Below are 20,037 nucleotides of genomic sequence, written 5' to 3' on the forward strand. Positions count from 1 at the left end.
CATTGCTCCTGTTACCATGGTAGGCCCATGGCCCCTCGCATTACACGCAGACACGTAGTCACATATGCACGCATTAATAGTCAGTATAGAGTAGCCTCTGCCCGAGAGACCTTTCCTTCTAGATAATATAGTTCCCCAAACACAAGATATCAGATATGATTTAGGAACGAGTTGATCTGACATGCCAGACTTCTGTCTCTTTCCTCTAGTGCTAAATGTCAAGTCCCCTGCACCCTCCAGCCTCACGTCAGTCACACGTCATGCTGCTGCGCGCGCATCCTTGCTACAGATTTCTGCTGACACTGCAAGATCCCACTAGGTATCCACCCACCTGTGACACTTTCATGTGACGTTTTCTAGCACACACCTCTGTGTACGCCCTAGTGCACGCCTTCTGATTACGTATTGCTACGCACATGTGTTCTTATCTCGTTTCTCTCAGCTGTTACGCCTTCTGTATTGATCACCATTCTGTGCATTAACTATAAAAGTTGTACTCTGTCAATAAAGTATGCTCTATCCCTTCCTGATCCTTTATGGTGAAAGAAACATGATATCCTGGTTCGAACCATTCCATTTTATGGAATAAAACCCCTTTTAACCCAGCTGCCACGGACTTTGTCTCTTTATTTTCGATTGAGTTATTTTATTGAACTTTACCGCATAGAAATTCCGACGGTAAATATTTATTTACCACATCCCGATGGGCCCGATGATGAAGCATGTCACAAACCAGGGTGGAGCGTGAGGGCTTCCTGAAAAATCCAATGAGATTTATTTCTTTCACCTTTCTCCCTCGCTTGTGCTTATACACACCTATTGAATTACACTCTTCTGTTGTTTGAAATACATTTTCCTGGGGGACTGAGAGTGTTTTCTTCCCTCCCTCTCCCGTTGTTAAAACCAAGGCCTTTAGGCTTGCACAGTATACGTCTGTGGCACGTTCTGCACCACTGTGGAATGGTTTTCTGAACGCACGCCAAGAGGCGGGCAGTTTCTAGCAGGAGAGCTGCAACTTCCACCCACGCAAAATCATGAGATCACTGCTCAAGTCACTTAAATGACTGGTAACTCTTAGTCATCAAAAGCAACCGCAGCGCCCTCTGCCCCCAACCTCTGCTCGTGGCTGCTTCGTTTTACGTCAATTCGCACCCGCAAACCCACAAAAATGCATAACAAATACATTATAATATAGTCGCGAATAGCAAACGGTCTGCTCAGGAGCAGAGCGACGGGGTTCTTAAAGTCAGCGTAACTTGCAGGCTACATTAGTCAAGGCATTCTGATGCAGGTATATATTAGTCAGGAAAGTATGAAAATGGTAGTACAATATTGCATATAACTGGACCGTTTGCATCGCGCGCTTTCTAAATGGCTTGTGTGATTTCCCGCGCAGTATGCCAGCCTCCGCTGTTGCATCTCCTCGGTACACCGTGAGCACCCTGTGTCAGGGTCGGGATGCTGCATTTCCTGATGCCGAGAGAGAGCGCCCGCGTTATTGGTGGCAGCTCAGCAACGGTACAGATCAGCACTGGACAGCTCCCCTCCAGCTCCGCCCGCATCCCTCCCCCGCCCTTTCCATCTTTCTACCTCCTACTCCCCGCCCCTGGTCCAGGCAGCTCTCAAGCTCTCCTGCCTCCCTGGCACATGGGAGCCCCTGCATTGCTGCCTGCCCTTTCACTGCAGCGGGAGGGAGTGGGTGAGTACCTGCAGTTCCCTTCTGCCACGCGTTCCCTCCACCTACAGCCATCATATCTGGCCACACTTTCTGCTTTCAGGCATCTCTCGCGCAGCCTTCCTGCCTGCTTCACCCCTGCCTCTCCTCGAGCTCTCTTACAAGGGTTGCTGCTTGTTGCCTGCTGCTCCCGCCTCTTCACCTCCCACCATCTACTTCTCCCGTTGCTCACTCCATCCCTCATTGCCTGTCCTCCCTTCTGCTTCCTTCCCTTGTTCTCGCTCCACCTCTATGCTTCTCCGCATTCAGTGCTCGCTCACTCTCGCCTGTTACCGGGTTTGCTCACTCTTCCCTGTTGGTTCCAGCACAGGAGGACCCGCCACACCCAAGACCCCTGCTGGTGCTGCCAGCGCGCGCCTGCTGCCACCATGCTGGGGAAGGACTACATGTTGGCCATCATTCTCGTCAACTATGACGGTGAGTGACCCCTGGGAGCTGCCCCTCCGCGGCACTGGTTTCATCTGTACGGGGGCGGGTTTGTCTGACTCCTCTCAGGAGCAGGGTGCAGGCGCAGCTGGTAAGGGTCTAGGCAGGGCAGAGTACAGTCAGGACAGGGTGCAAACGGGGCAGGGTACAGTCAATGCTGGTGAAGTCACAACTGGGCGCAGCCAAAGCAGGAATCAGGGCGGGGTCCGCCCTGGGAAGTTTGCAGGTACGGCTGCGGGTAGCCAACTCTGGCTCCAGAGAGGGCAACCTCTAGGAAGACAGTGGACACCCAGGAGAGGATGCAAACAGAGCCAGCTCCAGGCAGATCACGGTGCAGCCAGGACAGGGCCATCCTGGAACGCTTGCAGCCAGAGAAGGGCCCAGCCCAGGCAAGGTGCAGCCAGAGCAAGCCCCAGTCAGACGTCCGTGCTTCCACTGCAGGGGGCATCCAGAGCCGCGAGCAGCCAGGACAGGATGCGGCCAGAGCAAAGGCCAGTCAGGGCAGGGACAGACAGGACAGGATGCGGCCAGAGCAAAGGCCAGTCAGGGCAGGGACAGACAGGACAGGATGCGGCCAGAGCAAAGGCCAGTCAGGGCAGGGACAGACAGGACAGGATGCGGCCAGAGCAAAGGCCAGTCAGGGCAGGGTGCAGATAGGACAGGATGCGGCCAGAGCAAAGGCCACTCACTGCACGGTGCAGACAGGACAGGATGCGGCCAGAGCAAAGGCCACTCACTGCAGGGTGTAGATAGGACAGGATTGGTGGAGATAGGACAGGGTGCAGCCAGAGCAAAGGCCAGCCACAGCAGGGGGAAGATAGGGCAAGGTGGGTGCAGACAGGACAGGGTGCAGCCAAAGCAAAGTCCAGTCGCGCCAAGGTGGGGATGGGGCAGGGTGGGTGCAGATAGGACAGGGTGCAGCCAGAGCAAAGGCCAGTCACAGCAGGGTGCAAATAGGGCAGGGTGGGTGCAGATGGGGCAGAGTGTGTGCCTATAGGGCAGGGTGCAGCCAAAGCAAAGCTCAGTCATGACAGGGTGCATATAGGATAGGGTGGGTGCAGACAGGACAGGGTGGGTCCAGACAGGACAGGGTGCAGCCAGAGCAAAGTCCAGGCATGGCAGGTTGCAGATAGGACAAGGTCGGCCAGACAGTTGTGGCTGGCATGACTCCTGGGTGGGGGACAGGTGGTGGGGGCGGGGCGGTGGGGGGGTTGGGAGAGTTGCATGGGCGTCTGTGTGGGGAGAAGGGATTTAAAAACGTATAAAAAAACACATACCTTACCCGGTCCCGCGCTGCCTCCGCTCCTGGCCAGGTCCGGTGTTTTCCTGCTCTCCTGCCTCCGGCAGTAACAGAGATAGGGCAGCCTCCCTCCCCTCCCCTAAGCCAATCACAACACTGCAATGGTAGCGTTGTGATTGGTGAAGACGGCGCCCAACCAGGCGCCTATGGGGAGGCCATTTTCACTATGTAGGCTTGTCTACATAGAGAAAATCCAATGTGCGCATGACTGGTTTGGCCGGCCCCAGAGGGCCGACCAAACAGTGGGGGCCCAAAGCAATGGGCAAGCCACTCCTCCTTCACCTGCCCACCCGCCTGCACCCAACCAGGCATACCCTTCTGCTTTCTTGCAGTGCGAGAAAACAGTGGGGTAATGCTCCTCCGCCCTAATGGAGGAGCGCCCCTGTAGCCAGAGCAAAGGCCAGTCACGGCAGGGTGCAGATAGAGCAGGATGCAGCCAGAGCAAAGGCCAGTCACGGCAGGGTGCAGATAGAGCAGGATGCAGCCAGAGCAAAGGCCAGTCACGGCAGGGTGCAGATAGAGCAGGATGCAGCCAGACCAAATGTAGTCACAGCAGGGTGCAGATAGGACCGGATGCATCCAGACCAAAGGGTAGTCACAGCAGAGTGCAGATAGGACAGAGTGCTGCCAGAGCAAAGGCCCGTCACGGCAGGGTGCAGACAGGACAGGGTGCAACCAGAGAAAAGGCAATCAGGGCAGGTTGCAGACAGGCCATGATACAGCTAGAGCAAAGGCCAGTTAGAAGGGTCCAGACAGAGTGCAGTCAGAGCAAAGGCCAGTCAGGGCACATGCAAGATTAGGACACAGACAGGAGTTGGGTTCTGGAGTAGGCCACAAACAGAATGATTTGAGGGTGTAGCCAAGCTCTGGGCTTTCGGGTCAGAATTTGGGCAGTATCAGGGTGCACATGGAGTTGGTCTAAGGCAAGATTAGATCCAGTATCATGTTTCAGACAGGATCATTGTACTACCAGGGGCATTATGTAGCCAGAATCAGGATTTACCCGTCAGAGGATACAGCCAGGACAGGGCTCAGCGAGGAGACGGTGCATTCCGAATCGGAAAGAAGCCAGGATCAAGATGAAGCAAGGACCAAGGTGTAGCCAGGATGAGGCTGTGAAATCACAGGGCAGCTAGGATATCCACACAAGGAGGGTGCAGGGTTTAATGTCAGCAAAGGTTACAAGATGTATTATTGGAGACTATGCTAAGTGGACCACTTACTCTTGAGGAACTGATATATCAAAATGCTCCTGAGCAGCCTAGTCGGCCCTTGATTAGCCTCAAAATCTAGTAAAAGGAACATTCAAAACAAGGCTAGCGGCCTGGTAAAATAGTTGTTTGATGTAACACTTGAGATATTGTTTTTAATATTGGTAATTTTATTAAATGTTTTGTTTATATTATATAGGAAGAAGTGTAAATATCATGATAATAAATAGTTTTATCTTTAGACAACACAAAAAGCGATATTTGTTTTATTGTTGCTATTGTTGTGGTTTTAATTAACTGAACAACAAACGTATTTTGTACCGTTTTGTACCGTAATGTCAGCAAGGATCATGGGGCAGCAGCGACCAATGCGCAGCCAGGGTCAGGGTGTGAACTCCCAGGGCAGCTAGGACACTTGTACACAACGAGGGTGCAGAGGTTCAGCCTGAATGCTGTTGCCCATGAGAGTGCAGGTAGAATGAGGGTTCTGGGTCAGGTGGCAGACTGGGGTAGGGTTCGGGAACACAGCCAGCATAAAGAGTTGAGATGCTGTGTCAGAGCGCAGGGATTGGTGCATTGGACCACAGAGAGGGATCAGGAACCATGGTCAGGGTGAAGAGTCAGAGGGAAGCACCCTCAGGGCACGGGTGCAGGCTTGCTAGGGCTGCATGATCCGGTGGGGAGATCAGCCTGCAGGACCTGGTAGGATTAAGGAGGCACGTCCTCACGGTGCACTGTCAGTGTGCAGCTGCTGTGGAGTGGTGTGGCTCACTGGTTAGAGGCGGCAGACCCGGAAGCAGAGGACGGCCCGGGACCAGGGTTCAATTCCCGACGTGGCAGGGTCGTGAACCAGGGTCTGTGGACTCGATAATTCTCGCCTCGGTGCCTACTCTAACCAGCGATCACACTTGGCAACTCTGGGCATTAGCTTGCCTCATCTCCACAACGGCCCCCCACAAACACCGGGAATGCCTGGTTTCACCTTGGAGATACCCAGGAGGGAACATCTCACAGGGAAAGCCAGGACGGGTTCCCCAGTGGTCTATAGCGCCAGGATGCCTCCGGGTAGCAGTGCGCTTTACAAGACACACACATTTACATTTACATTAAGTTCCAGGGTTAACATGTAGGACCAGGGCTCATTAAGAGTAGGGCATGATAGCGCGATAGTGCGTGGCACAGTGGAAAAGAGGATTTGGCTACATAAAGCAGAATGTAGAACATGTATACCACGTGTTGATACAGTTGATAAAATCTCTATTTATATGACCACATTTTGGCCCATATTAACATCAGGTCCCCTGACAGATCAGAGAGTTTGACAGGGATTTGGCAAAAGCTTTAGATGAATATTCCCCCCATGAGGACCTAGAACAAAGGGAATATCTTCTTTGAAAGCATATGAAATGGTCTCGAACTAGAATCCCTGTTGGAACCGGAGGTCTCTGGTTGGCACAGGTATGCACTTGTGACAAGCAAGGACCCTCAGCTCCACGTCAGGGCAAGGGAACTACTCCTTCGAATAACCCCTGCTCACCCTCTAGGTAGTGTGGCGCGAGCAGACAAGGCTAATCCTCAGGGCGATAGTAAGTTAAGCATTCATGATCACACACAGTAAACCCACTGACCCACCACAAATGGACACCAGTCGTATGATTGTATCAAAAATACGTATACTTTATATAAAAGTTAGATTCAAGCAGGATTATCACAAGACCACATAACGTTTAGTGAGTTGAGGTCACCAGATTACAATAGGCAAGCTTAGTCTTTAAATGTTCGTTGTTCAGCAAGGTACGAAGACAGGGAAATAAGAATGTTGCGGACCCTGGATCCGGGATGAACTCGGGACGGAGTTCAAGTGTACCTTGCTGGGTGAAGTCCGAGGCGTTTCAGGCGCGGCTACTGGTGAGGGCGGACCCTGGATGAGGCTGACGGTTCTCCAGAGGATCTCTCCGGCTCGGTCCCCCTCGAGGAGCGAGGCGGGGGAGCTAGACTGTGGGGGGTTGCGGCGATCCGGGATCGATGCAGCGCACGGGGCGAGGCGCCGTTCAGGCCTGCGGGACGCACTACTTCTTAGCACGCCGGGTCGTACTCCTGGATCTGTGAGGGGCATCGCCTTCTCGGGCAGACGGGTGCAGCACCAGGCTTCCGGTACCACTGTACGGGGAGGCCTTTCTTGGGGTGCGGCACGAGCCTTGGTATGCAGGAAACCAAAGATAGACAGTCGGGTACGCTATGACGTACAGACCGTCCGAGGCTATGAAATGCTCTCCGTGCAGATTCCGGCTGGAGAAGATGAGAGGCACACAACGCGCTCCGTTAGCGGCGAGGTGACAGGAGAGCGGGCGGCCCGGCACTGAAGCGGAGAGTGACTCAGGGATGAGCGGGGCTCTCTACGGCGGGGGGACCAGGCTCCGAGCTGTCATGACCTGGGAGGGGGCGAAGGCACCCGAGTCACAACTCTGGCGAGGGAATAAGAACTGAGGCCCAACAGCAGACGGGCACAAGTTGATAGAGCCCAGTGGTCCTGGGGTTCCGTTCAGGGCGCAAGCTCTCGATCAAGCCCTTGGAGATCGTTTCAGGCACAAGTCTACAAAGTCCTTTCTGGTCCTTTCCTCTCCGTTCTCAGCAAGGCACCACTGCAGGCCAGTCTAACAGGATACAGACTGGTTTCCATCCTTCAGCTTCTCTTGGTCCTTCTAGTCAGGCAGAGGTTCGTCATGGTCAAAACTGGATCTCATTTGTAAGGAGCGGAGCTCCTATATTTATACTGCGTTTCTTTTGTCTTTGCAGGCCAGGGGGCCTGAGCTTGGTTCAACCCGGTTCTGGAGTACTTTGTTGACAGGACGCTGCCGTCTTCTTTCAGGGTGCAGGGCAGAGACATCAGACGCTCCGCAGGAGGTGGAGCCAGCATTGTGGTGGTGGAGCACAACCCTATTCAGAGTCAAGGACTACTCCGCCCACCCATCCTGGAGTAAGCACCCCATCAACCACCTGGAGCACCCAACTATCCCCGGGAATCTCCCAGCCCTGTCACTCACACAAACCCTGACAGCAGATACACATCCTGGCAGAGGCAGGCTGAACAGTTTAGGCGAGCAAAGGCTAACTTTCTAAAAGTAGCATTTGCAAACACAGGATATTAAAATAAACCTTGCTAAAGGAAGTATTTTATTATTCTGACTTCAGGTACACTAAACTCGACCTGCTACCGTGTCCCCTGAGCCTGCCGGGACTATAGGGTGTAATAGCTCCGACAGCTCATCTGGCCTAAGAGAACAGGTAGCCCTTCAATAGTGAAGAACGAGAAAGGGCGGTAATTCACTACTAGGACATGCCACTCTCTAGGCTTGTCCTACCTTACGCTTACATTGCACCCTGCCCGTGGGCCTACCATAGGGGTGACTGATATGAAGGTGAGGGAAGGTTCCCGGACTGGCAAGCGTGGGCACATATCTTCCAAGGCCGCTTCTGTGGGTGGCGCAACCAGCTCTGTAGGCCCACTAGCAGCATTTGTATCTAAAAGCCCAGGCACGCCTCGTGCACTTTACTGGGGACTGACAGTAAACCAAATAATCCAATCGGGGAAATCAATTACACATACACTTTACATTGGGAGCACTTGCACTGCGGCACGGATCGGCCGTGGCGCAGTACCCTGAGCATCGGACACCAGCAAAACATCTGAGGCACATCAGCAAAAAGTGGAAGGGAAACTGATGCCAAGGTGCCAGGTCTAACAATCCCCACACAAGAGAACACATTTCAGTAATTCACAATAACATCTCAATTAAGGAGCATGAGTTGAGTTGATAGTGTAAGAGAAAAAAGAGCAATTTTATAAGATCAAATACAAATTCATAATTTCATACGAACTTAAGAAAAACTATAGCACAGCGTGCTAATAGTTGTAGTACTAACCCTTCGGCAGGAAGGGAAAGTCGGGGTGATCCTCACAACGTGTGAGGAGCGAAGTTAAGGAGTTAGCTCACAGACAGCGTCAGCCAAAGAATCTCAAAGAAACAGCTCACACGAACGCCTCATACAGAAGTCTCGTTCTATCCTGACCATTCCAAAAAACATGGATTCTATCACTCATAGTTATAACCTAAAGTTAAAAGCCCGTCCCTACTCTTGCATCAAAATCCGGGAAAGTCTCTCTCCTCATTGGTCAAAAAGCAGAGTGTTAAGTCACACCACTTCCATCGCTCTTCTCTTTCAAAAGTTCTTTGTTCAGTTTTACGCTGTCATCATCATCCTTCAGCAAAGGAAACCAAAATCTTCTTCTTCTTCGACACAAGCATATCCGAAATTGTTTGTGTCCTACTTTTTTAAAACATTTGTTTATTGGCATTTAGAGAAAAATACAAAGAATCGATGTTCAAATACGCGTAACCTGATGTTACAGAGAAGGATGACAAATATGGCATAACAAGAAAAACAAAAACAAAGCAGAAACAGCTCAGTTTGATCATGTGTTGAAGTGAGATTCTGCATCGAAAACAAGAAAAGCAAGGCACAAATGTACGGATATAGATTGTAAAGCATTGTTCAGTGTGAAGGCTCTTTATAAGAAGTAACACAATTCAGCAACAGTAAACACATTATAGGGCATCCAGGTAATCGTTAGTTGTTGTGTGATTTAATTCGTGGATAGACGCAGCAGCCTGGATAGGAACTGAAATTCGGACAGTTAACCAAGCTAGGAATGGTCCCCTGATGCTGGTGGTAGTAATTCCCAATATATGTTTCCTGCTTCTGACAAAATGTGGTGTCCCGAACTCAGGCTTCGATGTCAGGTGATTTGCGCTTGACCCAGTGCATCGCAACTCTGCGCTTGGCCAACAGTAAGAGCATAGCGAGCAGCCTGCAGTGTCCAACTGGGTCCTCCTTGACATATCCCAAAAGGCCCACTTTAGGTGATGGAGTCATGTTGGGATCCAAAATCTCATTTATATTGCTAAATAGTTCTATCCTCGCCATGGGGTACCGGGTACATTTGTTTAGCCACAAAATAAGTATCTATGTATGCTGTATATTTGAAGCTTGATTTTTTGTTTAATAAAAATATATATATATATTTATATATTTCTATACCAAATTTTCCCATAACCGGGCAACTCCATGCCTTGTGGAGAAATGTGGCATTGGCAGTCTTGCATCGCCACCAGTTCGCATCCGGGGGAATGCCCATGTGTTCAAGTTGTATAGGGGTTCTATAGATGCAATGCAAGTATTGAAAATGTATGAGACGCAATATATAATTAGGTGATAGCATCTCTAACTGCCCTTAACAGAACTCCCAAGGGTCATCTGAAATGGGGTCTTCTAGTTCTTCATTGCAACCCATCAATTCTTTTGGTTGAGTCACTGCGGATGAGCGTTGCATGGAACTATAGAGGCTAGTGATAAGTTTGCTGGGTGAAGGGTTTGTGAGCAGCGATTCTAGTGCTGGGAGAGAAGTTGTGGGGGAAGGAAACTTATCATGAGGTTTACGGCATGTACTTCTCATATTATAGAATAACAATAGATTGGAGAATCAGGAGATATCTCCGGGTTCTGTTGTATGAGGATATATGAAGTTGTCATTAGGATATAGGTCGGCGAACATGTCCCAGTACATGTTGTGTGCGCATGTGAAGTTACCTTTGTTTTGCAGTATTGGTAGCTGTGGATTTTGAGCAAGGATAATAGATGGGGCATATAATATCGAGTGTCCCACACGTAAGCGGAGCCTATCCCAGGCCCAATGTAGAGTGTCTGCAGTATTTAGGGTAACATGTTAGTGTTTATTGGGTCGGTAAAGAGTTGCCGTTAAAGGTAAAGGGCTTCACTGTCAGCTTCAACTGCCATATGGGGTTGAAAGGGGGTGGGAAAGATCCTGTAATGGAGAGACTGTGCCTGTGCACAGAATGCATGCAGAGCTAAGTCGGGTGCGCCCAGCTCACCTTGAGCCAATGGGAGCGTGAACACTAGCCATGATATACGTGGTTGTTTCCTGGCCCATACGAGTGAGATCATTAAAGATCTAAGAGTTTTCAGGAAAGATTGAGTTAGTTGCAGCAGCAGGTTGACAAATAAATATAAGAGTTTAGGCAAGACTATCATTTTAGTGCGACCGGCCAGAGAGATAGGGAGTTTTGACCAGATGGCAGTCTTCTCCTTCAACCATGTTAGTGTGTTTCCAAAGTTCATGCCCCAAAGGTCTTGGATGTTAGTACTTAGCCATATACCCAAATAGCGGACTGGACCAGTCACGCATTGAATAGGATAGTCTAGTTCAAAGGGGGCGTTGTGTTAGTGAGTGGGAGCAGGTAGGATTTGGACCAGTTCATGTGGATGCCTGAGAGGCTGCCAAATTTGGTGAGTTCGCGAAGGACTGGATTCAGATTATCTAATGGATCTCTGCAATATAGTGTGATGTCGTCAGCGTATAACAATATAATTACATCTCTGGTCGAGAAGTCAAGTCTGCGTGTTTTATGGTGTTGCCTAACCCTTGTAGTGAGGGGTTCCATGGCAATGGCGAACAGGAGGGGTGACAGAGGGCACCCTTATCTGGTGCCTTGTGTGACGTCAAATGGGGCCGAAGATAATCGGATTGCGCGTAGCCTAGCGATTGGTTTGGAATAAAAAACCCTGATCTGACTGATAGAGGGTTTAGTCCTAGTCTGCCAAGGATGGGGAAGAGGTATGGCCACTCAAGTGAATCAAAGGCCTTCGTGGCATTGAGAAATGTCACCAAGGCAGGGGTCTGGGGGTCAAGTTGATGTAAGATGGAGAAAAAAGTCCTCAAATTATGCATGGGGAGCGTCCCGGTATAAATCCAGATTTATCAGGTCTAGCGATAAATGGCAATAGGATTTGTAGTCTGTTGACATTGAGTTTTGCATATATTTTCTTATCAATATTTATAAGGGAAAAAGGTCTGTAGGTCGCATTTGTTTGGGGGTTTGCCTGGTTTAAGTAGCATTGAGATGACAGCCTCCCTAGTTGTTGTGGGGAAGTGAACCGTTGTCCAGGCATTCTAAGTACATTTCCATGAGGTGGGGGGCTAGGAGCATGGCATAATTTTTATAGAAGGTGGTTGTTAGGCCGTCAAGGCCAGGGGCATTGTCGGTGGGAAGACTATTAATCACTTGAATTATGGGGCCTTGTCGGTGGGAAGACTAATAATCACTTGAATTATATCTTCTATGGTAAATGGTTCATCCAGATATTCTCTGTGAGTATTGCTGAACCATAGCAGCTGCAAGGAATGTAAGTGAGCAGTGATGTCGGAGTGAACATGTGGCATCTAGGAGGTGTATAGTGAGGTGTAGAATTCGGTGAGGTGGTCGTGTATCACTTTGGGGCCTCTGATGGGTTCATCGTCATTGTCTAGGAGTTCTGCTATATAGGGAGAGCTACGCAGGGGTTTAAGTATGTTGGCAAGCATTTTGCCTTGTCGGTCACTTTCTCCATACCGCCTGGCTGTGGCAAATTTACCCATGAATTTTAAATCTCTGGTTGCTTCCTCTTCGAAGTCAGAGATCTTTTTGCGAATGGGTGCTAAGAGTGAAATGTCATTAGTGTCGAAGTATTAGAGTTCTAGTGTTCTGATTTCAGTTTCTAGTTTCTGTAATGTGCTGCGTGTAGCCTTCAGCACTCCCACCTGGCGATCTATACATTTCCTCCTTATGAGGACCTTAAAGGCCTCCCAAAGAACAGAGGGAGATGATACTGAGCCCTGGTTTAAAGAGAAATATTCAATGATGTTGCCTTTGATTTCTGCCTGGAATGCTGAGTCTTGTAAAGCATTGGGGGGGGGGGGTCTCCACATGAATTCACGTTTAATAGATGTAGGGAACATAATAGTCCTTGGTAGGTGCTGTGCATCTACTGTCCATGTCGCCATGTCTCCAGAGATCCGCCAGCGGTCCAATCTAGACCAGTAGTTGTGTTGTGATGAGATACATGTTCCTTCTCGTTTGTGCGGGTTCAGTTGTTCCATTTGTCTACTAGATGACTGTCAGACATGATCAAGTTTAGTGCATGACCAGAGCGGGGGTGAAGAGCACGACCAGAGCCCAATCTGTCTAAGTTATTACATAGGATTGCGTTAAAGTCTCCCCCCTTACAACCGTGTCATATCCCATAGCAACGACCTTTGCCCAGTACAGGTTGTCTACGTTCGGTCCATAAATGGCGAGGATGACTATCTGCATTCCATCTAGAGTCCCTTTTAATATAATGAATCTTCCTTCCTTCTGTATCTATATTTGATTGTGTCAACGTCCAATTAATCCCATTGCAAATCCAAATAGCCACTCCCCTTGCATAATTGGAGTAGGTAGAAGAATGGCATATACACCAGCGCTTTTTCTTCAGTTTATGCGAGTCAGCAGAATTTAAGTGGGTTTCTAGGAGAAAAAATAAGTCCACCTGTTGCCTAGCAAGGAAACCGTGAACCAGTCATGCCTTCCTGTGATTGTTGAGGCCCTGGACATTCCAGGTCAGGAAATTGTATGTTGCCATCCTAACTGGTTAATAATGAAATGTAGAGTTAATGCGATTATCTTTAAGTGTAAATGTCAGCTGTCTCAGTGTGACAGAGCCGTCGCTAGAGTGCCTCACTCTGTGTTTTGCGAGCAAAAAGTCTGTGTTGCAGTGTGAATCTTCAAATTGTATCATGAAATATTGTTTGTGTGCTTCCACGATAACCAGTAGAAACTACTTAACAACCCCTCCATCCCCTACCCACACCAACCCCCCAAATTAGTCAAGTATTTTAAACCCCGCCTCCCATCCCAACAAATAAAACAGTAAACATTAGTGGAGTTCAAAGGGGGATCTCCGAGTGGCCATGGGGTCGCTGGCGTACAACCCAACCCTCTGGATGAGAGTGGCTAAAGGAAACTTATCCCTCAGTGTTCTCAGGCTGTAGCCTGTAGTGCGGCATGGTCAAGTCCCAGAATCACCCAACCTACTTGTTACCTTGTTGGCGATAAGATCAGTGTAACCAATAATCATCGTAAAATAAAATGATTAATCACATGCATCAGTCATTATCATTTAGGGTAGCATCTGAAGTGGTGCGGCTGGTTGAAGCTGGATTCTTGTGCATTGATTTATCAATGTGTGTTGCGAATTTGAGTGCAGATTTCTCATCAGTGAAATAGTGTGGTAGTCCTTTGCATGTAATCTTCAGTTTTGCAGGGTAAAAGAGTGCATAAGTTGTACCGGATTTCTGAAGGAGGAGCCTGACAGGTCAGAATTTGCGTCTGGCTGCCTGCACTGTAGGGGTGAAGTTTGGAAAGAAAGATAGGCTGATACCTTGATGGGTGATGTTTCCCTTTTCCCTGGACTTCCTCAGAACCACATCTCTGTCTCCATAGTTCAGCAGGTGAGCTATGATGGGTCTGGGGGGTAGCGCCCACTGGAAGCCTTCGGGCCAGAGTCCGGTATGCCCTTTCCACAATGAACATGGTTGATAAGCCTTGACCAAACAGTTCGCAAAGGAGGTCCTCAATAAATGTTTCCATTTTAGTGATTGCGGTAGTCTCTGGAATACCAAAAATGCTAATGTTATTGCTTTGTGAGCGAGCTTCAATGTCTTCATTCTTTGCTCTTATGACATTCAAGACTTTCTACATGTGCAATAGGTGCTCTTTTGATTGCACCTGGAAGTCATGTGCGTTGGATGCTCTGTTTTCAAGCTGGTCTAAGTGCATTTCATGAGTGTCCATGCAACTTCGGACCTGATCAAGTTGGGTTGAGAGTTTGTCAAGTTTATTGTCTATGGTTTTGACCTCCAGTAAAATGCTTTGTATGTCATCATCTTGTTTATCTGGGAGATTGCTCACCGTCGATTCTGTGTATTGGTCCAAATCAGTTTTGGTAGTTTGTGTAGATCTTCTGCTGTTGAACGATATTTTTGTTTGCTTTGTGTCGGTTTTTCCCCATCGTTTTCTCTTGTGGGTGATTGATGGAGAGCGCCCGGGTTTGTATGACGCCGCTGGTGCTGGTTTCTGTGGGAAGTGGGCAGGCGAGAGAAAAGTATAGGATCTCCGGTATCCTTTGAAAGACCCAGGGCTGTTGAATATTGGATAGTGTGTGCACATTTCTGGCATGTATTGCTAGGTGCGTTGTAGCTGTCGACTTTCGCCCACACAATAGGCATACATCATCAATGTGCTCACAATTGTGCAGAAATGTTGAAACTGAATTAATGGGCGTTTAGCATTGTGCCCAGGTGTTGAACAGTACAGAGTGATTAATTTAAATCTTAGCTTGCCTCAGCCGGTTGCATAGGGCGGATTGCTCTACTGTCATTTGAAATTTACAATGTGCGACAGTTGGCAAAAGAGCAGGTCAGAGGTTATATTATAATGACAGTGTTATATCAATAGTATAGCAGCCTCCCGTTCAACCTGTGGGTGATCGTAATTGGGATGATACCTTTTCCCAGGATCGTTTGACGGTGATGAGAGACGGCAGCCGCTGCCCAGGGCAAACATATGAGCGGTGCGGTGGAGTCGGAGTTCAAAATTAATACACTTACCTGCATACGATGCAACCACCGCAAGTGTAGTTTCCTCCAACCATACATCTGCTGCTCTGGCTATTACTTTGCTGGCCTCTTCAGGACCGCGCAGGAAGGACCGGCCCCGTCCAGTCTCTGGCCTCGGTCCTGTGCACCCAGCAGCATTGTAGATTCTGTGTGCTGAGCCGCGGTGCGCGGAAGTCGCCCGAGCGTAGGCTGACTCCGGCACCGGGTCTGGCGCTAAGCCGCTCCGTCTCTCTCTGTCAGTGCAAGGCTGCTGACCGATTGCCTAGCGTCGTTTCCCACCTTGATGCGTCATGAACGGGGCCTCCCTGAGTTGGGCCTGATGTGTTCTTCAGCCCGCGGCGCACAAACCGCTCACTGTTATACGAATGTGAGGGGTGTTAGCAGGCATGGTCGGCCGATCTGCGCGCTCCGCCACTGCACGGATACGCGCCTATGGCAGGATCGTGACTTCTCGTGTGGCTAGGCCTTCAGCACTGGCAGGGCCGTTTCTAGGTGTTTTGCTGCCCTAGGCGAGATTTGAAAAATGCCCCCCCTCCCTCCCTTTTACTACTATCACTCTCCCCCAGTCATCCCCGCGGATTAATTTAATTTAAGTTAATTTATTCTTCAGCCCAACTCTCTTGGTTACCAAGTACTAGGGAGCGAATTCAACGAGTTAACATTTTCTAACTAACAGCCTAGTCTGCAAAAAATCTAACATTTGGACGTCATTCAATAATAATTCATCACCAAATACTCTCGTAAAACTGATTGGTGAAGAATGAAGGGCAAACTTAAAACACACCCGAAAAAGAAAATAGAAATAAAACTTTCCTGTTATGAAACAGCAACTGTACTAGAAAGTTCTGGCAGTGCCGAAGAAGGATCGCTTTTTACGAGGCTACCAGGACCCTAATGCCCCCACCCCCACCTTGTAGGACCTGGCAAGATAGTGAAGATCCTGGCTGAAGTGCAATGCATTGAACCTCGGGGGACTGGAAAACATAAAGATCTACTATAGTGTGGTGAGTCATACGTCATTGTGTATAGACTGTGACACAGTGTGATGTTTAAGCCCCAGCCTAGGCCAGTAAAAACCAATAATATTTCCAACCTGGCTGGCCGGGGTTTTCTGAGAAAGGAGTGTTTGGAGTCTCAGTTTAGTGGTGGGATTGCTAACTATCACATGACCATCCCTCCCAGAGCTGGTGACAGTCTCCATAAAGAGGATGCACATTGGATGGCGATGGAAGCTAGCCTGCCCAGGAACAATGTTGGCTTACACAGTGGGGACCGTGTGTATTAATTGGGGGCTGTTACCCCTAGGAACCGTGCTCTGTCGGCCCGTGCAGCAGCTGATCTATTGCTCCCATGTGCAGCGAGGTAACGATAAAGAAAAGGGTACGAAAGACATCATTTCTGGCATGTTGAGTGGCCCTTGTAAACTAGTGTGAGGTTCTGCTTCACAATCAGCTTTGCCAGTTTTATTTGTTGGAATCGAGTGATTTATTGTGCTTTGCATCAGGCTTACCTCCCTCCGCCCCCCCCCCCCCACACACACACACACACTGTTAAAGATTAGACTGCAAAACGTCAACATTATCGGCGCCATCTTGCCCCTTTTCCAAGCCCATTCGTGCGCGTAAGCGGCAGCCATTTTGAGCACCATGGCCTCCCTGCCCCTCGCTGATAGCCAGCGCGTCTCTCTCTCTCTCTTAACCTCACAAGCATTCCCCCGCACACTGACAACCCCCGCTCTCTCATGTCTTGGGTCATAAACCCCTCTCCAGCGCAGTTTCACCACTGAATCTCATCCTGTTCCCAGCGCGACACCTCCCCTCATTCCTTTCATGGCCTCAAACCCTTTTGATGCAAACCCCCTTTTCCTGTATCCCCGTTTGTCTTCCCTGTTCCCAGGCCGCCACCTGGCTCTGCGGATACTGTTTATTACCCCGTACAGTAGGAAGCCTCCCCTCCCCATCAAAAGACCCCCGAACCGATCAAAGCCCCCACCCCATGAGATCCGATCAACCCCATGCATTCCGTGAATCGGCGGAATGCCCTGCTGTGTGACAACTATCACCTGTTGTGACCGGGGTGGGGAATCCGACTGTAAATGTATGTGGGAACGGGTCTGAAGGGGAGATTCCGAGGATGTTCTTTCTAGTACTAAAGTATTGCGAGAATGTGTTATGTGTAATAAAGGTCGTAAACTCCAGTATAAGAGGCCAGGCCTCAGAGATGTGGTTAGAGCACCTCGTGACGATACTTGCTGTCTGAATTGATGTGTTCTCCTCCGGAGAGAATAAAATCCTCGTTTCCCGCCTTCCAGTCTCCAGCGCCTGCTTCTTCATTGATTAATATTGGTGGGTCATAGAGGCGATACCGCCGGGCAACATAAAAGGGTCTTTGGTTACCGGTTGTCTTTGGAACCCTTTTTAACAATTGGCGTCCCAAACGTGGGGCCCATCAGCGACTCGTGGATCCAGTGGGAGAGGTCCCGACGACAGAGTGAACGACTGCAACGATCGGAAGGTACCCTGTCCGATAGACCCTCGTCTGACAGCCGATCATCCGAACTTCACTGGTTCCGAACAGACCTCTCTCGAGTGATCTGCGGTCCTGACTGGGAACCATCAGGAGTGCCACGAGAAGTACGAAGAGAAGAGGACGATCGGGCGCTGGATTCGGAAGACGAGAAACTGTCCATGCGGTCCGGGTAAGGTCGTGTAAACACGACGAATTGCGAAAGTGATAGATAATTGAAAGTAATTGATAATTGTTGAGAAAATACTAGTATTACTCTTTGTTAATTTATTGGAGATTCACTGTCTACAAACGGAGAAACAACAGGCTCTCCCTTTATAAACAGCGAAGGATAGGTACGCACCCGTCGGACCTATTTTTCTCCCCCACTGAACAATTGCCCCTTCGCCCCATTGATTAACTGTTAAAGATTGTTTTCTGGAGATTCTCTGTCTGAAAACAGGGAAGATTAGGTCCCCTCTTTACAGATAGTGAAAGGGTAGGTGACGCGAACCTTTGCGAGCCTACTTATTCTCCCCATTGACCATATTGATTTTTTATTTTTGACCTAACGTTGATTGATTGCTCAGAATTGGTTCATGAGGTATTCACTACGTGCAAACAACGTAGAATAGAAATATTCTGTCTAGTCTTTGCGCGCAGTGATAAGATAGGTAGTGCTGACTATTATCCCATTGCGATCCGTCATGCCTGTCTTCTCCCCACTGGTTAGTAGCCTGTTTAACCCGGACCGCTTATTAGAGATGAACCATCCGGCTCCGCTGGAAGGCACCCCTAATAAGGACATGTTCACAAAGCATGGATTAGTCGCTATAGCCTATAGCCAGCTGTGGCATAAATATACGAAAAGGGATCGAGAAAGTCAGTGGCCACTGATAGGATCCTTCGAAGACGATAGAATAATCGCACTAGAAACAGCCCTTGGTAAGAACAAGACGACGTCCACTATGCTTGACAGCTTCGGCATGTGGCGAAAGGAAGCCGAACAACGCAAAAAGAGAACCGAGAGTAGGTTGGGAAAAGAGCTGCGGAAAGCAGCCCACCTAGCGGCCCAGAAACTAGAGAAAGAGATAAAAGAAAGAGAGGATACCAAACAGAAGCTAGAAATAGAAACATCAAGCCAGTGCCTGGTTAGAACTCCCTCCACGCTCTACCCTGATTTACACTCAAAACAGCGAACCAACGATGATCTGCTGCTAGGTCCTCCGATCATCCACATGCCCCCTCCATACGCCCCTTCCCAACCCTTAGCCCAACGCCCACTATCCCCAGGTACCACCGAGAGTAGCACCACGGCTTCAGCCCCCATGGCCTCCGTGCCGGCTGAACTCCTTGTACTAGATACTACGCAAACGACAACGCTGAGCGACCCGGAAGCCCGAAGGGGTGGTCCTGCTAGAGCATATAGACTAAACAAACATGAACGAGCAGGGGTCGACAAGATAGCAAAGATACTGATAGAGAGGAGGGAGGATGAAGAGTCCGTCATGGATGTGTTTAATTCTTATACTAGGAGTCACAGACGACACTTCACTGTACAGCTGTGTTACCATGTCTTAAATGCATACGAGGACCGATATCAAGAAAAGGGTCCACAGAGCCTAACGACTCTGTACCGGAAGGTTGACATCGGGGATGAGAGTGAGAGTGATGTGACGGACCTCCTTACGCGTACGCTTGAGGTTTTCCGCCACCTCACTGAACAAAAGCCAAAAATCGAATCCACTACCTCCGTAGCAACCAACCCGCAAACTGAACGACCTAACACTATGATGCCGATACGAGAGGCTGCCCCTTACTGGGTTCCTCCACGAGGTGAAGGGACTCACGATGATGCAAACCACAAAGATGCAAAGGGAAGGGTAGTGTACAATTGGGTCTACCAACCATGGGACCGGCAAGAGATTCTGACCTTCCGGAAATCTCTGCCAGACCTACGTAAAAACCCCACTGCCTTCTATACTGAGTTGGGTACGGCCCTAGGATCGACGATTATGACTCTAGCTGACATCGACTTGTTTTTCGGGTTATGTCTACCAGCTGATGTGTGGAAGCAAATCCGGAAAGTCGACCACTCTGAGCTGTTTGGACATAACTGGTCACAACTTGATGGCATAGACAGACAACGAGAACCCGGACAAAAGCCTTTAAAAGCCATTTTAGACCTCCCGGATAAAATCGTGCAGAAATTAAAAACCCTGATCCCAGAAAAGAAAGTGGACTGGTCGATAGTAACGGCTTGTCGCCAGAAACCTCAGGAGGATGTATCGGAATACTTCTCCCG

General features: G+C 49.3%; 1 protein-coding gene across 1 annotated transcript in view; it reads left to right on the plus strand.

Annotated features, from left to right (window-relative positions):
• The first annotated feature begins 1,569 nt into the window (after positions 1-1,569).
• Positions 1,570-20,037, plus strand: part of APBB3 (amyloid beta precursor protein binding family B member 3) — a 250,568-nt gene continuing 232,100 nt past the window's right edge. Inside the window, exons 1-2 of the mRNA XM_086931390.1 lie at positions 1,570-1,699; positions 2,041-2,152. Of these exons, the coding sequence (XP_086787516.1) occupies positions 2,104-2,152 (49 nt within the window). The 5' untranslated portion in view covers positions 1,570-1,699; positions 2,041-2,103. The remainder of the gene's footprint in view (positions 1,700-2,040; positions 2,153-20,037) is intronic.

Source organism: Lissotriton vulgaris, chromosome 7, assembly GCF_964263255.1.
Source record: "Lissotriton vulgaris chromosome 7, aLisVul1.2, whole genome shotgun sequence".
Taxonomy (NCBI): Eukaryota; Metazoa; Chordata; class Amphibia; order Caudata; family Salamandridae; genus Lissotriton; species Lissotriton vulgaris.